General features: G+C 40.1%; 1 protein-coding gene and 1 long non-coding RNA gene across 2 annotated transcripts in view; one reads left to right on the forward strand and one right to left on the reverse strand.

Moving 5' to 3' along the window:
• The window catches only part of SYNPR (synaptoporin), a 294799-nt gene extending 293321 nt beyond the window's left edge, over positions 1-1478 (reverse strand). The window contains exons 1-2 of the mRNA XM_005600497.4: positions 1289-1478; positions 100-844 (exon numbers count right to left, since the gene is read on the reverse strand). Coding sequence (XP_005600554.2) covers positions 100-444 — 345 coding nt within the window. The 5' untranslated portion in view covers positions 445-844; positions 1289-1478. The remainder of the gene's footprint in view (positions 1-99; positions 845-1288) is intronic.
• Positions 1324-7178, forward strand: LOC138918219 (uncharacterized). The gene is made up of 5 exons (XR_011427262.1): positions 1324-1567; positions 2456-2824; positions 3772-4416; positions 4996-5147; positions 5788-7178. It is a non-coding gene; the product is annotated as an uncharacterized lncRNA (long non-coding RNA).
• Positions 7179-19668: the final 12490 nt, after the last annotated feature.

Raw genomic sequence — 19668 nt, forward strand, 5'->3', positions numbered from 1 at the left:
AGACAAGAGAGAGAAAGAGAAAGCGTGAGCCAGGGCCTGGGAGCGCTCTCGGAGCCGCGGGGACTCCAGGACCAGCCGCCCTGCCCCGTCGTGTCCTACCTGGCTCACAGGGTCCATAGCTCGCGCTCGCTCGCCCTTCCTACCCACCGGTTCCCTGTAAATGAAGTTCGGGGGACACCACCGTCTCGTCCTCAGGGCCAGAAGCCCCCTTTCGGGAGGAGACGGAGGAGCGAGGCCCAGGAGCAGCGCGGAGCGGGCAGGGTGCCTGGGAGAGCGGGATGCCCCGTGCTGGCTCGCGAACGTTCGGGTCTGCTGTGTGCTCCGCGAAGCCTGCGCGCCCGGGAGGCAAGCAGAGCCGGACGAGGGGTGAGGAGGGAAGAGCTGGGGTGGGGGAGAGGCAGCCAGAGAGGGGAGAAAGCCAAGCAGCAGGGGGAAGACTGCCATTGGCCAGCTGCGAGCTCCAGAGGGGAGGGCGAGGAGGTGGGCGAGGCAGAACCAACAGACATTGGTGCAGGCTCAGCCGCGCGCGCCCGGTGCCCTCGGGCTCCGGGCAAACTTTGAGGCTGTTGGTTGGGGAAAGCAGACTGACACCATCAGCAAGTCAGTTCCCTGCCTGAAGAAGGGGGTTCTAGGTAAGAGAAAGGCACCCACACCTTACATGGAAAGGTGTGTGAGTTCTGGTGACTTCTGAACACCAAAGAAAGACTGTTGACTGTTCATTCCCCTAAGACTTCATCCAACTTCCTCCGTGTGGCCAGGCAGTGCCAGGTGCTGGGACACATCAAAGAACAGGATAAACACTGCTCCTTCCCCCGGGGTCAGCAGAAGATCGAGGCAGAGGGAACTGGTTTAGAGGGGAGAGGGAAAAACAAATTAATCTTAATACGGGACAACGTGCCAGGCAGGTAATCCTTCTGGACACTGTGTGAAGTCAGGAGCAAATGATTATGCCCATTTTACATGTAGAAAATAGACTTAGTGAGGCTGAATTAGTCAAAGCAACACAGCTTTGGAGGAGCTAAACAGGGATTGGAATTCAAGTTCCTTTAAAACTCATGCTGTTTCTACTGAGATCCTGTGCCTAAGATACAACCTTCAAACGAAGCTGCTGGAATTATCATAAACAGGACTGAGCCTTGCCCTCCAAAACTCATGCTCTTGTTCCTTAGTCAGCTAACCTTGCTGAAAATGATAAATAACAACAGCAACAAAAAATGAGATCTTTCTGAGTCAGACCTTGTGACTTTTAAGGGCTTTGTAAACATTATTTCATTCAATATTCGCAAACCTCATGGGTTAATTGTTCTGTTATTCTCTTTGTAGAGATGAGGAAATTGAGGGCCATGGAAGGCAAGTACTCAGGTTGTACAGCTAGCAGATAATGAAGCCAGAGTTGAATTCAAAAGAAGAGTCATGGAAAAAAGAAGAGTCAGAACTCATAGCCACTACACCCTGGAGCTGGTCTGGCCTCTTCCTTCTCACTCCCTGTGGACTGGATTCCGTGTATGAAGTGGTCTCCCGGCAACACGGAGAGCCCATCTGTTTACTACAAAGATTTGCCAAAAAGGTTTGGAGTTTGCCTGTACGTTTGTGAGTGTGTGGAAGGGGGAGGTAACTAATATTTAGGCGTGAGGGAAAGAGATGGAAATGAATAGTCTGGAGTCTGGGAGGGGGAAGCGGTAGGCCCAAACTGGGTAAGAAAGAAAGCGTCCAGTGTAGATGCCCCCTGCCCATGGATTTTGTCAAAGAAAAACTAGAAATTTAGTGAGTAAGAGCTCCAAAGGGCTAGTTGCACCATCTGCAGTCAGCCGGTTTTGTTCCTACTGCTCTTCCTACATGCAGATCGAGTCTAAAACAATTGGAAACTGTGGTTTCAAAAATAAGCCATTATGCAACTACAAGAGGAGGGGGAGAGAACTAACATCGTCAACTACTTAGTGTGTGCCCTGCAATTTTTATATATATTCGTATGTGTGAAGTTACTTAGTCTCTTAAAGACGTCAGTTTTTTGTTTTTGTTTTTTTAATCTGTAAACTGGAGCCAACAGTATCTACCTTAGCTGGTTGTTATGAGAACTCAGAGATTTTGTAGATAACATATCTAGAGCAGAGTCCAGCACATCATAATCTCTCCACATGTATGTTACATTTTTCACTGCTCACACTTCTACGGAAGCAACGATGAAGGCCCAGGGGTCCACGTTAGAGGTGTGGTCCATTGTAGCGCTATCCTGCCATTCTCTACAGAGCCCCTCCCACACATGTCATGCCGGTCTGAACTCAGGAGTTACCACGTTACTTTCTTTGGCCAATGAAATGTGGGCAGAGGTGATGTGTGCATTTCTGGGCAGAAATTTTTTGTTTGTTTGGTTTTGGTTTTTTCACTGAGGAAGATTCCCCCTGAACTAACATCTGTGTCAATCTTCCTCTATTTTATATGTGGGTCACTGCCACAGGATGGCTGCCACTGAGAGGTGTAGGTCTGCACCTGGGAGCTGAACCTGGGCCACTGAAGCAGAGTGTGCCCAACCCAACCAGTAGGCCAAGGGGCCAGCCCCCAACTGGCCAGAAGCTTTGAGAACTCCTCCTACAGTGATTTTCTATTTGCTTATTTCCTCTACCATGCTGAATACAATGTATTACACAGAGGCTACTCTGACAGCCTGGCATAAGGTTGAGGTAGAGCAGAGCTGCAACTGGACCTTGATGGACATGGAGCCAAGCAAGAAATGCCTTTTGGGTTGTAAGCAACTGAGATTTTTAAGTCTCTTGTTACTACAGAACAGCATAATCCATGCTGATTGATACAAGAATTAACACAGCTGGTAAGTAGCTGAACCAAGATTTCATCTTGAGCCTATAGAACCTCATTGTCCTTACATCCTTGCTCTTTCCATCATAGTCAACTAGCGTATGGGGTATAACATCTCCTGCATATGTTTAATAATGATGATCATTACCATAATAGTTAACATCAATTCAGTTCCCACTACGTGCCAGGCATTGTGCTAAGTGCTTTACATACATCATTTAAGCATCACCACAATCCCCCCTTTTATGAATAGTATATAAAGGCTTAGAAAGGCTAAGTAACTTGTCCAAGGTCATCTAAACATTTGTATCTCCTTGGACAGAAAGAGGGATTTATTTAAAATATTGCCCACTTGCCTTTCATGTGAGCTGTGAACTTGGCACGGACGAAGTGTGATTACTGAGCCTGTTTCCTCAGATCTCTCTTCACACCCAACATTCCTCCTTGCTAATATGCTGGCGAATCTTTCCAGTTCTCCAAACACCATGTGAAGGAAGCCAGAATGTGGCAAATGGCAGTGTAATAGCCTAGACAACAATTGCCTGTTGTCAGAGGATGCCTTTCACGTTCCAGAAATGTATGAGCTTCAACAGCTGCATCACCAAAATAACCCAGAGTTTCATATCACATTTGCAATGTTAAATATTTTGTAGACTTTGGGATTAGAACCTCTATATTCCAACCTGAAAATAACATTGGGTTATTTCCTAAAGAACTAGGTTGGGAGAGGTATGAGGGATGATGTAAACACTGCCACAATGTTCCTCTCAGAGGCTGAAGGTAATCTCTTCTCTTGTGCCCCAAGATGACAAAAGAAAATTTCCCTCTTACTATCACGAATCTGATGCAGTGGCTCAATAATCATGTTAACTTCTGTGGGGTATAAATGATCTATTTTGGTGGCCTATATTGATTATGTAAATCAAAAGTCTCCAAATTCTTGTTTTGTTTTCTGCCAAGGACTTAGAGTTATGAAGACTTCCTTTGACATGCCAAGGCAATCTAGTCATTTACTGCAGTGGTTCTTAATAGAGGGCAGTTGAGGCCCTTCCCGCCCCTAGAAGACATTTGGCAATGTTTGGAGACATTTTTAATTGCCACAACCGGGGGTTTGTGCTGTTGCTACCTACTGGCACCTAGAGAAGAGCCACCAAGGATGCTGCTCAACATCCTACACTGGGGAAGACAGCTGCCTGCAACAAAGAATCATCCGGAAAATGTCAATAGTGCTAAGGTTGAGAAACCCTGACTTACTCATTCAACAAGTAAGAAGTGCGTGCCTCTTATGTGTTCATACTGTTCTAGGAACTGTGAACAGCTCGACAAAACTCCTGCCTTCCCAGAGCTTACATAGTAGTGGGATATACTGGAAGCTGAATTTGTTCAAACTCAGTATTTGCCAAAACAAGCAAATAAACAAAATTCGAGTTATAAAAACAACCACTTTGGATCTCAAAGAGAGTTCATCTTGAATCCCAACTACGAAAACCACTGAACCAAGCTGTGGTAGATGGACTTGCATTATTCCAGCAAATTAAATCTTCTTCTCAGGGAAGAACGTACCTGCTTTCGTCTTCCTGTGTCTCTTGGAGCAAGGAGGAAAAAGTAAGTTAAAATTTTATCCGTAGCTACTTAATACAGGAGGGAATACTACCCATATGTTATGATGCTTACAATACTGGAAATGAGTAATGAATGGAAGTCATTCAAAATGTTACATATTTAACTCTCTGCTCATGCTGCTAACCTGAACTTTCCTTAACTAGGGAGTATGAAACAAAGGCCAACAGGTCTGTGTAATTATTAGTTTGCATATTTGGTTTGCATGTGGCCACTGGTACACAGGACAGGAGACGGTGTGGAAATATTTTCAAATAAAGCCATTTTTACTTATGTTTTATCTTAAATGGCTGCAATAAAATGTGCAAAGCTGTGTGTGATTGTTTGGTGTAAAACTTCATCACAAGACAAGATTCCGTAGGTTTCCTATGGAATTCTGAGCATTCAAAAGAAATCATTCTTAATTAATAATCATAACTGATATAAAAATTCAAATATGGATGGTCAATATGAATTCACATCACAAAATGCTTTTACTATTTCTATTTCCATCTTTTTTTTTTTGCTGAGGAAGATTCACCCTGAGCTAACATCCACACTGACCTTCCTCTGTATTTTTTTTAGCATGTGAGCTCCCAGCACAGCATGGCCACTAACAGAGCAGTGTACGTCCACACCTAGAACTGAACCTGGGCCGCTGAAGCAGAGCACGCCAAACAACCACTAGGCCACTGGGGCTGGCCCTATTTCTATTTCTATCCTTGTTTTAAAAAAAGGTATCTGACTATTTGACCAGGCTTGAATACATGCAAATTAGAGGACCAAAACTCCTGTGAAAGGATTCAGCATTGACCTCAGGGAATAATAGTAGAACAGTAATCACAGTAATTAGTCTTGTAATGTATTAAGTAGAAAGTAGATGCTGTCACAGTGCTAAGTGCCCCCATAGGCATAACTTGTTAATATCCTCATCAACCTTATAAGTATGCACTACTGTTTTTCCCCTTGTGCAGATGAGAAAACATAGGCCCAAAGAAATTAGAAATCTCAGCCCAGGTTTTGTGGATAGTAAACAGCAGAGTCATGGTTTTCCTCCTATCCTCATAACTTTCCAAGAAAAAGATGACATACAGTTTCCATTGCAAATTGGAGAATGTCACAAGCTTTAGGCAAAAATATTTTTCTTGCTGAAAGATAAACAAAATTTCTCTGGAGAAATAAAGATGGGCAGCCTTGTCTAGTACTATGATGCCTACTACTCTTACTCCATGAACATAGTGGAACACAATTAGGAAACTCCTCCCCTTCTCAAAGTCTCAGTCATTCTAATTATTTTTGTCTTTCATCACTGGCTGTGTTTTCCAAAAAGCTCACTATTTTGGATGTTCTCCTTGGACCACGCTCGTGTTTTCACAGATACATGGAGCACAACAGCTTTGAGTTAATCTCGCGTCACCCACTGCAATGTTTGAATAAAGTAACAGAAGCCCAAGGAATGGAGGCATCTTGCCTAAAGTCTTCTTCCCCAGGAAAGAGTCTAGCATAAGGGATGATGATGTAAGTTCTGGAATCAGATTGACCGAGTTCATCATATCCTCACTCCATCACTTCCTAATTGTCTGACCTTGAGCAGGTTACGTAAACTCTTGTCACTCAGTTTCCTTATCTGTAAAATAGGCTAATAGCTGTACCACCCACATCACTTTGTAAGAAGGAATAAATGAGTTAACAGAAGAAAAGCATCCAGAAGAATATCTGGCACTATGGAATCTAATATAGAAAGCTACTAAAAAGCCCAGAAAAATGACTGACGACAATAGTAAGGAGATGGTCTCTGATATCAGCAACCCAAGTGTTTATCACACCACCACCACTTAGACTAAACACTTTCAAAAAATCATTTATTTTCTCCTATTTCTCTTCTTTCTTTTCAAAATTCTCGTTTCTTTTTCCTCCAAATTCTTCTTCTCTCTTCTTCCTTTCTCCGTTAAACTCCAAGCCTGTCACTTGATCTTGGGATTTTCTTTGGAAGCTGGTAAGAATATTGGGTCATTCAAAACATTCTTTTTGGGGGCTTCCAGATACACATACACTTCCTGAAAAAATACAATTCAATATAAAAAAGTTTTAAGTTTCTTTGATGTTTATAAGCAGGGCTTTGGTGGGGATTTTTGTGATTTTCTTAAAAATAGTTTTACTTGGCAATATTTGCAATATCCAATAATTTTATTCTCGTTTAGAGAGAAATATTTCTATATAAAAAACTTACAGATGATGAAGATAGGAGAGATCAGATGGATTCTCCCATATCTTTAATAAAAGCGTGTAATCCGAATTGTACTGCATGCTTTTGACTTTATTAAATTCTCCAGACAGGCTTTAGACCCATCTTCAATATGACAGAATGGCTTTTGCATCTGCTCTGAATGAGGCAAAAATCTTACCCTGTTCAGCCATTGTAAGAACGCATTTACTTTTTCCTTCCTAAACTAAACCTTTAAGTAAAAAACAAACTCAAATTAATTCAAATATGACCTATTAGAATTAATGGTGCTTTGGGTACTTCATGGTCGTATTCTCTGCCGTCCCGGGTTCTCTCACACAGCTTGGCAACTGTGTGAGGACACTGCCGGATCCACTCACACAGAGAGAAGCACAAATCCAATACCTAAAATTAGGCTTTCACTAAATTATATTGCACTGAATTTTACACCTGCTCGGCAAATAATACCCAAAAGAAAGGTACAATTACCTAAGTTCTTTGCCAGAAACAGAAGACAGGTTAACATTTAAGAAACACTAAAAAAGAGAGAAGGAAGGAAGAAAGGAAGGAAGGGCAGGAGAGAGAGAGGAGACAGAAAATGACAGAATTCTTTCCTCAAACCGTGGCCAGCAGACGTCATCAACAGCATCATTGTGAGTTACTTTTATTGAGAATTTGCTGTGTTCCAGGCCCTGTGATAGGCTCCTTATAACACTATGAATTAGTTACTATTCCCAAATCATGAAACTGAAGCATAGATAAGTTAATTACTTGCCCAGGTTCATACAGCTAAATGGAGAAGCGTCCAAGTTAGAGGCCAATATTTCTTAAGAGCCTAAACTAATTTTATACCTTCTAATTATCCAAGATATAAAATACACATCTCTCAGATCACAACTGGAAATTGGAGATATTGATGAGACTTTTATTTAGTCACCCACCCCAAGTGCCTAATTAAATTTTAGGGAATTGATCACCCACATTCTCAATCTTACTTTTTATTGTGGTAAGAACACATATGGATATCCAGTTTTCCCAACACCATTTACCAGAGAGCCTGATCTTTCCCCATCGTGTATTCTCGGCAGTCGTGTCGAAGATCAGTTGACCATATATGTCTGGGTCTATTTCTGGGCTCTCTGTCTTGTTCCCTTGGTCTATGTCTATTTTTATGCCAGTATAAACTGTTTTAATTACTATAGCTTTATAATATATTTTGAAATCAGGAAACATGATGCCTCCAGCTTTGCTCTTTTCTCCAAATTGTTTTTGCTATTTGAGGTCTTTGTGGTTGCATGTGAATTTTAGGATTGTTTTTTCTGTTTCTGTGAAAAACGCTATTGGGATTTTTGATAGGAATTGCATTGATTGTAGATCATTTTGGGTGCTGTGGACTTTTTTTAACATTATTAAGTATTCCAATCCATGAACACAGATGTCTTTCCCATTTGTTTCTGTCTTCTTTAATTTTTTTCATCAATGTTTTATTGTTTTCAGTATAAAAGTCTTTTGCTTCCTTGGTTGAGTTTATTCCAAAGTATTGCACATTCTCAGTCTTTATATGTCCTTTTAGTTTTAGTCTCACTACTAATGATTTTTGCAACACCATTGTTCTTAAGAAAAGCGCTGTTTCCATTTATTTTCAAGAGACCAAAAGGATTTCTCGCTTTACCTGAGTGTTATAGAATGTTAAATACTAATGAGGTGACAGGAAAATATTTGATCAAAAAAATTGCTTGAGCTATTAAGCCATAAAAAGACAAGGAAGAAACTTAAATGCATATTTAAACATTGGAAGCCAATCTGAAAAGGCTTTATACTGTGTGATCCCAACTATATGACATTCTGGAAATGGCGAAACTATTGAGACAGTAAAAACAATAGCGGTTTCCTGAAGTTAGGGTAGAGGGAGAGATGAATAGGCGGTACACAGAGGATTTTTAGGGTAATGAAAATACTCTGTCTGATTCCATAATGATGAAGACATATCGTTATACATTTGTCCAAACCTATATAATCTATAACACCAAGAGTGACTGTAATGTAAGCTGTGGATTTTGGGTGATTATGATGTGTCAATGTAGCTTCATCAATTATAGAAATTGTACCACTCATGTGGTGGATGTTAATGGGGGAGGTTATGCATGTGTAGGGGCAGGGGGTATATGGGAAATCTCTGTACCTTCTGCTCAATTTTGCTGTGAATCTAAAACTGCTTTAAAAAATAATAAAGTCTAGGTAAAGAAAACGTGATAGATCTAGCAACCCTAGGTTGATATCCTGAAGTTAAAAAAAAAATTAATTGCTGCTGTATGATATTATTTCTCTAGCCAGGAACCCATTACGCTCAATGGTAGAATAAGAAATAAAACATGTTTATGAAATTCTTCTAGTGAAATGATTGCTGCATTACTTTTTCCTTAACATGATCTATACATTAACCAAGAGAAAAATGTAAATTTCTCTGCATGGCTTTTATCTCTATATAAAGATTAATTAAAGGTAATGTTTTTTTGTTTAACGTGTATGTTATGTGTTTGTTTATGGGGAGAAAGTAAAAGCACATTAACACTTCTGGTATCCTTTCTTCTGTATTTGTTTTACAAATATTTGTGACAGTAACACATGTAACATTGTAAATAATATAAAACTATATAAGGTGGAACTCCCTGTTCTCCACTTCCATTGCCCAGGGAATATACAATTTCCTGTATAGAGATATGTACGTGTGTGTATTTATGTATGTATATGCCTATATATATATACCAAACATATAATATATGCATATTATATAATTTCAAATAGAATTTCTGTCCTTTTTATAAAATGAGGTAACACCATGTAGATTTTTATACAGCTTGTTTTTTTCACTTTGCATTTTATGACAATTACTTTTCTTTGTGCTTATACAGATCTACTTCCTTTCTCTTTTCCTGCCAGCTGGGACCCATATGTGATGATAGGAGCAGGAGCAGCCACCTTGGAGTCAAAGATGAAAGTCATGTCTGGAGGATGATGTCATCTGACCTCTGATCTGTTACAAGATAGCACTTTGTTCATGCGATTGTGTTTTGAAATTTGTTTGGAGGTTTGTTAGAGTGCCTTAGACTGTACCCTGATGCAATGTCCCTCAGTGCTCAATTCAAATGGCATGTACTCTGGGAAGATTTCCAGATTTCCACCTCCTTTGGTCATATACCAATCAGAACTGATCACTCTTATCCCAGTGCTCTCTGTATTTTGAAAATATTTTTATCAGCACTTATAATCCTCTAGTTTTATTATAGTGATTTTAATTTAGTATCAGTTGCCCAACATAGAAGCCTTACCTATGCTACTGCCTAAGCTGGGCACCCCTGTCCTGTGCTCTCATAACACCCTGTACGTCTATCCAACAACTATACTTAAATTTACTTTTTTAGTATTTATCTTCCTACTGTCCTGTATAAGCTCCACATGGACAGAACCTTGGCTGCCTTTCTGGTAACTGTATCTCCAGTTCCCACAGGAAATCTGGGACATAACAGGCACATAGCAAATGTTTGTTGGATAAACAAATGATCTCCTTAAAGTATGGATTACTTACATTTGTAGTCCATTCGTTGCTAAGCTCAGTATCTGGCACCTCTTAGGCGCTAATAAATGTAGAATGCGTCAAACTGGGTTTGAATGGGATGGTACTGGATAACGTGGAATGGGCTTAGAATATCAGTTCTGTTTAAGGGGAGTAGGTGGGTGTTTTTGGCCAAGAAAATTCTTACAAAAGGCTTATCTAGCAGTGTTTTCATTAGTAAATATTTTCATTTATTTTTTATTTTATTTTATTTTTTTACTGAGGTATAATTGACATGTATTAGTTTCAGGTGTACAATGATCAGATATTTGTATATATTGCAAAATGATCACCACAGTAAGTCTAGTTAACATCTGTTACCATACATAGTTACAAATTGGTTTTTCTCGTGATGGGACTTTTTAAGATCTACTCTCCTAGCAACTTTTAAATACGTAATACAGTATTGTTGACTATAGTCACCATGCTGTGCTGCATCCCTATGACTTATTTATTGTCTAACTGGAAGTTTCTACCTTTCATTAGTAAATATTTTTAAATTCCTTTATAGCTGAGAAATGATTGTCAGTAATAATAATTTAAAAAGTGGACCAGAAAGGAATGGCTGTTACATAACTTCTAAGATGGGTCTTCCATATCTTAAAAGCAGTTGTGTGAATATTTATTTCAACTCGAACCCTCATACTCACCTCTCCCTGGTCAAGCATTTGTGAGAAAAATTCATCATTAGTTAATTTCCTTGTTCATAAGCAAATCGTACCCTTATATTATTAGGAAAATAGAATTTATGCTTATAATTAGGGAAATATATGAGATACTTAAATATATAAATGGCTTCTCAGTAGTTTATTATTATTAAAGTGATCTTTTCACAAATCTTTCATACAACTAAAACTACCTATAAATGAAAAGAAATTTCCATGATTGACACAGTGAAAAAATTTTAAAAATAGTATATTTGAGCCACTCACTTTCAGTGCTAAGCAATTTCATTCAACTCTCCCATACTGAAATAGATTCAGTATTAAGTTTTCTAAATTTTCAAAATATTCCTTATTTTCCATGAATATTTTTTTATAAACAGAAATGATCACAATCAAATACATGTGTTTTATGTGTCAAGAATGGATCGGTTGGTGTGATCAGCAATCCACAACATGAAATGGGGATTTCCTCAGTATGAACCAGGCCTCTCTTGCTGTCTGGATATCATGTTATCATTGGCTGGCACCAACCTCTTTAATAAAGGCTCTTTGGGGACTCTTTCCCCTCACTTGTGACTTGGTAAGTGGAATCACAAGTTTAATTCTGTACTCATTTTATTTGCTTGTTTACATGAAGAATGATTATTCCACATTGTGAAATAATGAATATTCAAGTGATGGGAAACCTGAACTTGTGAACCACTTCTCAAGTTAACTGTTTCACAATAATTTTGCTGAAATGGATGATACTGAACAAATTACCTTTGTCTCCTGCGGCCCCTTTAATATTTATTCAGTTGGGGGAAGTTTCCCCAGGTCCCTAAAACGAACCCTAGACATGCCTTTGGATTGTTCTCTTAAAATAAAAAGTTACATGGTCATTTAAAATTGTCTTGATTCTGAAATTTTAATTCCTGGTCCTATAAAATAATCAAAATGCCAAAACTTTGTAAAAGTTAAATCTTCTCCTATGCCCCAGCCGGGACCTAACAGGTAAGATGCCCACACACGGTGGACCATTTTGTGGTTTGCTTTTTCTTTCTCTCCTTGCTCCTCCCCTCCCCTGCTAACTGTTTTCTGACAGGAACAAAGAGGGGTCAGTGAAACAGGCAAGCTCTTAATTCACTGTTATTATTGTAAATTGGCTTCATTCCCTCTCAGCCAGGAGGATTTTCTCTTCTTCAGAAAGACGCTTCCAACCCCGACGGTTGGGGGCCACTCACCTGGCCCTCCTTCACCTGAGGTGTGTGCCGCTGCCTCAGCTGGTCATTCACTTCTTCTCTGCCTGCTTAGGAAACTGGCAGTCCCTTCAGGCTCCCTTTTGTTGAAACCCTATTGACACTCCAGGAAAACCCTTTAAGACAGTACCTATAAAGGCCCAATGACAGCTCCCTTACATGTGGCCCGTAGGTGGTCCATGGGAAAACTTATGAATCCTTTCTCCAACAAACTTTGGGAGAGCAGGTCACCCCCAGTTTCCACCATTGGCGTTAACTTCTCCACCATTTCGTAGCCCAGTGTACTTCTTAGAAGGGAGCCAGCTCACTTTTTCCAACTGGTGGGGACACACCTTGAGCTCCATGTTCCTGTCTGTAGGTTTTCAGTGAGCTCACTTTTACAGCATCATACATCAGTTCTGCAAGCCCCCCAGGAGAACCCAGGGCCACATTGTGACTTTCGTGGACCCTAGGCAGTTTTGCCTCCATGGGCCCTTTCCTTACAAAACCACATTAAAAATTGTACGTTATGACTCCATTGGTATAAGGATGAATATAATGCAAACTGGATTATATTCGTGTTTTTCCTTCTGATTTTAAAAGAAATTAAAACATCTTCATGGTTCCTGGGCACTGTGCCTCCTGGCCCAAGTAGGGAGCCAACACTGAGAGAACCTCCATAGATATAAACAGTATATTGAACAAGTGAGACTCCTGGGGTTGCTTTAACGACACCATCTTATTTTCGTTTCCCTGCTATTACCAATTTGTTGAGTACCCACCGAGTACTAGGCACTACAGTAATAAACACAACAGACACCTGACGTTTTCAACGGTTGAATGTACTGAGTCAAATAGGCAATGTAAAGGTGAAAATAATAACAGGGCAATATGCTAAAAAAAAGGAAAAGAAATCACCAATTCTTGAACTTGTTTATGTGATGGATTCTTCTCTTTTCTGGGCCAAGCCCCATCTGGAGGAACATAGGCCTGTGTCTGGTTTGGTAAGGGGTAGCTGTGGTTCCCTTTCACGTTAATAGTGAATATGGAAAAGTCCTTGTCCACTTGGATGGTAGAGCAACCTGGCCTGGATCTCTGCAGCATTCATGAACTTTGGCCAGGTTTGCTAGATTCTGTGTTTCGGAACTCAATTTCTTCATTTGTTAAAAAAAAGGTTCAGAGAAGACAGTGTCTAATGTCCCTGCTGTAAATTAGGGAAGCAAGCCAAAACATATTTTTAAATATTGATGAGTCTGATTTAAATCCATTAAGTGGGCACGGACTACGACTAAATATTATTTCTTGAAACAAATGAAACATCTCATTCACTCAACACCTGTTGATTGAATGTCTTCTCAACACAGACACTGTCCTGGGTCCTGGGGTTACAATGGTGGATGCAATAGGCATTGGCCCAGTCCATATGGAGGGTGAAAGTCTGGCGATCAGATGCATTGTCCTCTTTTCCACATGCTAGTGTATTGAACATTATGGAAACAAAGATTTTATTACTGACTAGAAAATAAAAATAGTCCTTACTTTGTTTCTTAGGATTAAAGAGGAAAGAGAGGTTTTCTTTTTTAAACGGAAAGCACAAATTTCGAAGTTAAAGAATGTCATTGGAAACCAAGCTGCCACTTTACCCTGTATACTTAAAAACATATTTAAATGATTTCCAGGAGTTTGAATGGCCCCTGTGTCTTCCTTCTAGGAAGAAATCTGTTCAATCAACAAGCCAATAATGTGACTTGCACTTTACTGAATTTTAAACATTATATTTTGTGTTAGAGAGCAAAGCTATTCTCAAAGTGTAGAGCTGAGTTTTGTGTTGAATGTCGAAGTACCACTTATATCTTACATCACAGAAAAAAATTTTATTTAACATTTGGTTCTGGAGACATAATAAAGAAAGTACGCATACTCCTGTTCCATGCTGATAGACGTTGTTTCGGCTTATAATAAAATTACTTTTCACCTAGAGCACTTTTCCTTTTAAAAGCTCAAAGAATTGCACTGCATGCTTAATGGACATGTGCATCTCTATCTGGAATAACTTTTTCAACAAGGCTTATAAGTCAAGAGTGACTTTCTCGCATATTATGATTTTTCTTGAATTCAAGCATCATATTGATCACAGATCTGCTCATCTTTCCATATTTCTTCCACAGATTACTGGATTCCTTCACCTTTCATCTACTCTACTCGCTAGCAGATAAAATCCTTACCCATGTTTTTCTCAATTTATGGAACCCCTGGCTCTTTTACCCTTAGCCAGCAAATCCAGGCTGTAAATTAGGAAGGATGTAGAGTTTTATATGCACTAATCTCAAGAAGTGACAGAACAGTAGAGTCACTGGGGTCTGGCTTTGGAGACAGAAAGACCTGGGCTCAGGTCTTAGATCACACATAAAAGCTATGTGACTTTGGGTAAGTTGCTTACTCTCCCTTTGTGTCGGTTGCCTTGTCTATAAGATTGGGATGTATTAATACAAAATGCATCTCATGTGGGTATTTGAACATGTGGCAGTTTGAAACATAGCTCCCAATTTCTTGGACGCTTCTCTTACCAAGGAGTAGAGCCGACGTCCCCTCCTATTTAATCTGGGTTCTATGGCTACTTCACCAATGGAATATATTGTGTCAGCTTCTGGACCCTTAAGAAACTATCAGCTTCCACTCACTATCTCTTGGGATGCTTATTCTGGGAATCCATCCACCTGACCATGGAGAGAAGTCCTAGGAGCACACAGAGAGACCCATGTGGAGAGGAGCGGGAGCTCCTTCCTCATGGCCATCACTGAGCTCCCAGCTGGCAGCCAGCACCAACTACCAGCCATGAAAGTGAGAATCTTGGAAGTAGATTCTGCAACCCCAGCTGATACCACATGGCACAGACATGAGCTCTCTCTCTTGACTGCTGAGTTAGCTCAAAATTCATGAGCTAAATAAGTGATTCTTGTTATTTTAGGCCACTAAGTTTTAGAATTTTCTTTTTTTAACTTGAGGAAGATTGTCACTTCCACTGGCATCTGTGCAGTCTTCCTCTATTTTGCATGTGGGACCCCACCACAGCTTGGCTTGATAAGCAGTGTAAAGGTCCATGCCCAGGATCTGAACCTGTGAATCCCGGGCCACCTAGCAGAGCATGTGAACTTAACCACTACACCACCAGGCTGGCCCCTGTTGTGCAGCAATTTTAATTGGAACTAAGATTACATGAGATATTGTACGTGAAGTGCTCTCATAGTTCCGGCACACAGTAATCACTTAAAAAAATATTTCTGGAAAAAAATTTGAAGAGGCCACTAAACTCGGACCTCAATATTCCAGAGAATGTTAGGGCTGAGTAATCTTAGAGATGATCTAGGTGAGAGATGACCAACTGATGGTCCAAATGAAAGACAGGTGTATTTTGTTTGGTTCATACAGTGTGTTTTTAAAAACTGAACAGGGCTAGCCCCAGCAGTCTAGTGGTTAAGTTTGGTGTGCTCTGCTTTGGCAGCCTGGACTTGATTCCTGGACACAGACCTATGCCACTTGTCTGTCAGTGGCCATGCTGTAGTGGTGGCTCACATACAGAAAGAGGAAGATTGGCAACAGATGCTAGCTCAGGGCAAATCTGCCTCAGCAAAAAAAAAAAAAAAAAAAAAAAAAAAAAAATTGAACAAACATTTATGAATAGGGACACTTTTCATGAAAATTTAAATTTCCAGCCTCTCTCCTTAAAAAAGACTGTATATTTGGCAATACTTGGTTCACGTTGCCCTAGGGCACCAGTGAGCTGCGGCTGTTTAAGGTTGCTCTCTCTGTATAGGGTACATTCACTTAAGTTCCCTCCATCTCCAGCCCAACACTTTCCGAGCTGGCCAGTTCTCCTATTTGTACTTCTTGCCTGGCCAGTATTTTGGTTTTTAACTTCAATCTAATCCCACTTCCTTATCATGCAAATAAGCAAATGGAGACCCAGAGAAATGAAGTTTGTCACAGAACAACCTGCCTTGGATCAGATCTTCTGACTTTGAGCCCAACAGAGGTGTTCTCATTGGAGTGTCAGTGGTCTCTATAGCTCTGCTAGGCAATCTGTACCATGTGTAGTAAACCCAGTTCTGTGGGTTGCACTTGGGCCAACTTGACTCCTGGGCTTGGCTGCTTGGCCACTGCCTCCAGACATTGGTGACTGCCTCTATTTTCCATGGGACTAGGTCTGGGCTTTGGCATGGTCTCCATCACACTTGCCACAGGAAGAATCACAGCACCCTGTTAACCTGAGTGGACCCACATCCCCACCACTGTTGGACCCAGATGACACTCTGCCCTGTGGGGTGCAGGATCTGCCTTCCCCATCAGCTTCCTGGAAGTGTCAAGTACCACACCCTAGAAGTACAGGGGAGTTCATGCCCTGGGGGGAAACTTTGACCAAGGAGATAGACAAAGGAACTTTAGATAACTTCCTCATCCTTCCTCTCCCTACCATCCCCAATACACTGTTCCCAAGAGTGACGATTCTCTTTGTCTCTCGAGGGAGGTCTTGTACTACCAAGCAAATAGCCATGCTTTCTGGTGAAGCTGTGGCCAGTGCGGTCACCAATCACTTTGTACTTGCTTTTCCACCTGTTCCTCCCTCACTTTCCTTTCCCCATGCTTTGTTTCCTTGAATTATGTCTCCAATACAGCATTAGCATGTAAATTTTGCCTCAGGCTTTGCTTTCTAGAAAACTCAAGTTAAGGCACCATCTCTGCAAAATACCCATGGATTTTGTTTTTCCCTCAAGAAATAACTTTTCAAAAATCAAAACTGTAATGGTAAATCTCTGAACTGGGATCAGAATTCCCGAGTTCTTAATGCCAGCTCCGCCACTAACATAATGAATAATAGCAATTGATCATGTAACTAAGTTGGTCCACAGTTTGCCCATTTAAAAGTAGAAGGGAGCCTTGCAAATCAGCGTTACCCAATGTTTTTCACATGACAGCGTACATGAAAATTGTATTTGTGTGGTACTTTGGCATAACTGGTTCATGGCCAGAGATGACAGGCCTATGGGTTCTGTCTCTCCAGTATATCCAGGCTGAAAGATCAATATCTTGGCATATCTGTAACCCAATAGTTACGTACCAGAGAGCCATGGCAGTGTTCAAAAGTGGGAGTTTTCAAACTGTTTGACAGCAATACACAATAAGACATCCTCTTTTTTTTTTTTTTTTTTTTTGGTGAGGAAGATTGGCCCTGAGCTAACATCTGTTGCCAATCTTCCTCTTTTTTTCCTCTTCCCAAGGCCCCAGTACATAGGTGTATATCCTAGTTATACATCCTTCTAGTTCTTCTATGTGGGACACCGCCTCAGCATGGCTTGATGAGCAGTATGTCCGTCCACGCCCAGGATCTGAACCGGCAAACCCCCAGCTGCTAAAGTGAGTGCATGAACTTACCACTATGCCACTGGGTTGGCTCCAGAATTACATTGTGCATTAGTACAACCATATTTGTCTAAAGCAGTGGGTCTCAATCAGGGGGGATTTTGCCCCCCAGAGAACTTATGGCAGTATCCAGGGATTTTTGTTTGTTATAATGGGGGAGGAGGTGCTACTGTCATTTAGTGGGTAAAACCCAGGGAGGGCTGCCATAACACGGTACCACACACTGGCTGATTTGAACAACAGAAATTTATTTCTTCATAGTTCTGGAGGCTAGAAGTCCAAGGTCAAGGTGTCAGCGGAGTTGGTTCCTTCTGAGGCCTCTCTCCTTGCCTTGTAGATGTCTATCTCCTTTCTTTGTCTTCGCATGGTCTTCCCTCTGTGCCTGTCCGAGTCCTAGTCTCTTCTTCTTATAAGGATACTAGTCATATTGGATTAGGTCCAATCTTAATGAGCTCATTCTAACTTAATTACATCTTTAAAGACCCTACTTCCAACTACAATAACATTCTCAACTACTAGGGGTTAGGACTTAAAGATATGAAATTGAGGGGGGTGTGACACAATTCAGTTCATAACACCAAGGATGCTGCCAAACAGCCTACAATGTATAGGACAGCCACCTCCTCCCTAAACATACACACAATGAAGGGTTATCTGGCCCAAAATTTCAACAATGGCAAGACCCTGGTCTAGAGCCCTTGTCTAACGTACAATAGATGCTCAATACATTTTTACTGAATAATGAATGCTTGACTAAAAATACATAACTGAAACAAAGTTTGATAACAAATATTCCAACCACATGTGATGCACTCAGACATTTTCTCTTCTATATTTTTAATATTAGTTGCAATTACTAAATTGGTTTCTTGACCCACTAATAGACTCAGTTTTAAAAATGTTGATCTAAAGTATTGCCCAGCTTTAAAAATCTTGTAATTTCATATTTAAAAACAATTATGATATATAGAATGCTACTATAAGTCATTAGACTGGTTTTTAATGGAGAGGCTAGAATTTATTCATCAAAAGTATTATTTTAAAGTAGCTTTTTAGTACAACAAAGCAGTTGTTCAACTAGTGCTGTAGCTTCGAAAACTTTCCAGAGTTTCTTTTGGGGTTAGACTTGTTTCCTTTAGAATTTGTAGAGCAATCATGTTGTTTTATTGTTACACCAAATATGTTTTTTTTTTACTGTAAATTTATTATCTAAATTGAGTGACTGCCTTTTTCACCATACTTGACTCTAAATGGCCTTTGGCTATTATTATAATTTACATTCATCCTTAAAGGGTGATTATTAGAATCTGCCAGAAACTCTAAAAGCAATTCCAAGAAAATGACTCACTGAATCTTTTCTGTGTCTTAGAATAACAATAACATGACGCTGAAGGGAGCCAATCTTATCTGCATAGGTAAGTTCTGGTAACGTGCTCAGTGTCCGTTACCTGCGTGTAGGACCATCTGCTAGAGCACAGAATAATGTTTGACTTGGGCCAGTTCTTCAAGTCATACGTCCATGTTCTGGTTATCGACACATTTTTAGGAAAGTTTTTTGTAGCTTTGTGCTGAGAAAAGCTGCATATCCACTTTCACAGAAATGATGGAGAAAGGGAATTTTTCCTTAAAGGCACATTGCAACACCCTTTGTAACTGAAAAAGCAAAACAAATTCTTTTTGGCAGTTTTATGCTACACCCAAAAGATATTTAAGGCACATGTCTGCATCCTTTAATCTGAAATTATCGAAATAAATGCTACATGGATAGAATTCTAATTCGATGTAATGGATTACAAAACGTGGCATAAGGATAAAAAGGATATTTTATTATGTATTATAAAAGTAATATATGCTCTTGGTTTAAAAGAAATCTTTTAAAGTGATAGAAAATGAAAAGTCTCAGTCTCTAGAGGAAATCACAGTTAATCGTTTCTTCCATATTCTTAGAACATTTAGAACATATAACATTTTTATGCAAATAGAATGCACAGTATTCAAATTGCTCTTCCCCTTGCCTTTCTTACTTTAAAATTTATATTGCAGATCTTTCGCACTGGAGCACATTTACTTGCCTCATTATTTTCAATAGATACATATTACTTCATGACGTGTGGAGTGAGA

Source organism: Equus caballus, chromosome 16 (genome assembly GCF_041296265.1).
Source record: "Equus caballus isolate H_3958 breed thoroughbred chromosome 16, TB-T2T, whole genome shotgun sequence".
In the NCBI taxonomy this organism is placed as follows: Eukaryota; Metazoa; Chordata; class Mammalia; order Perissodactyla; family Equidae; genus Equus; species Equus caballus.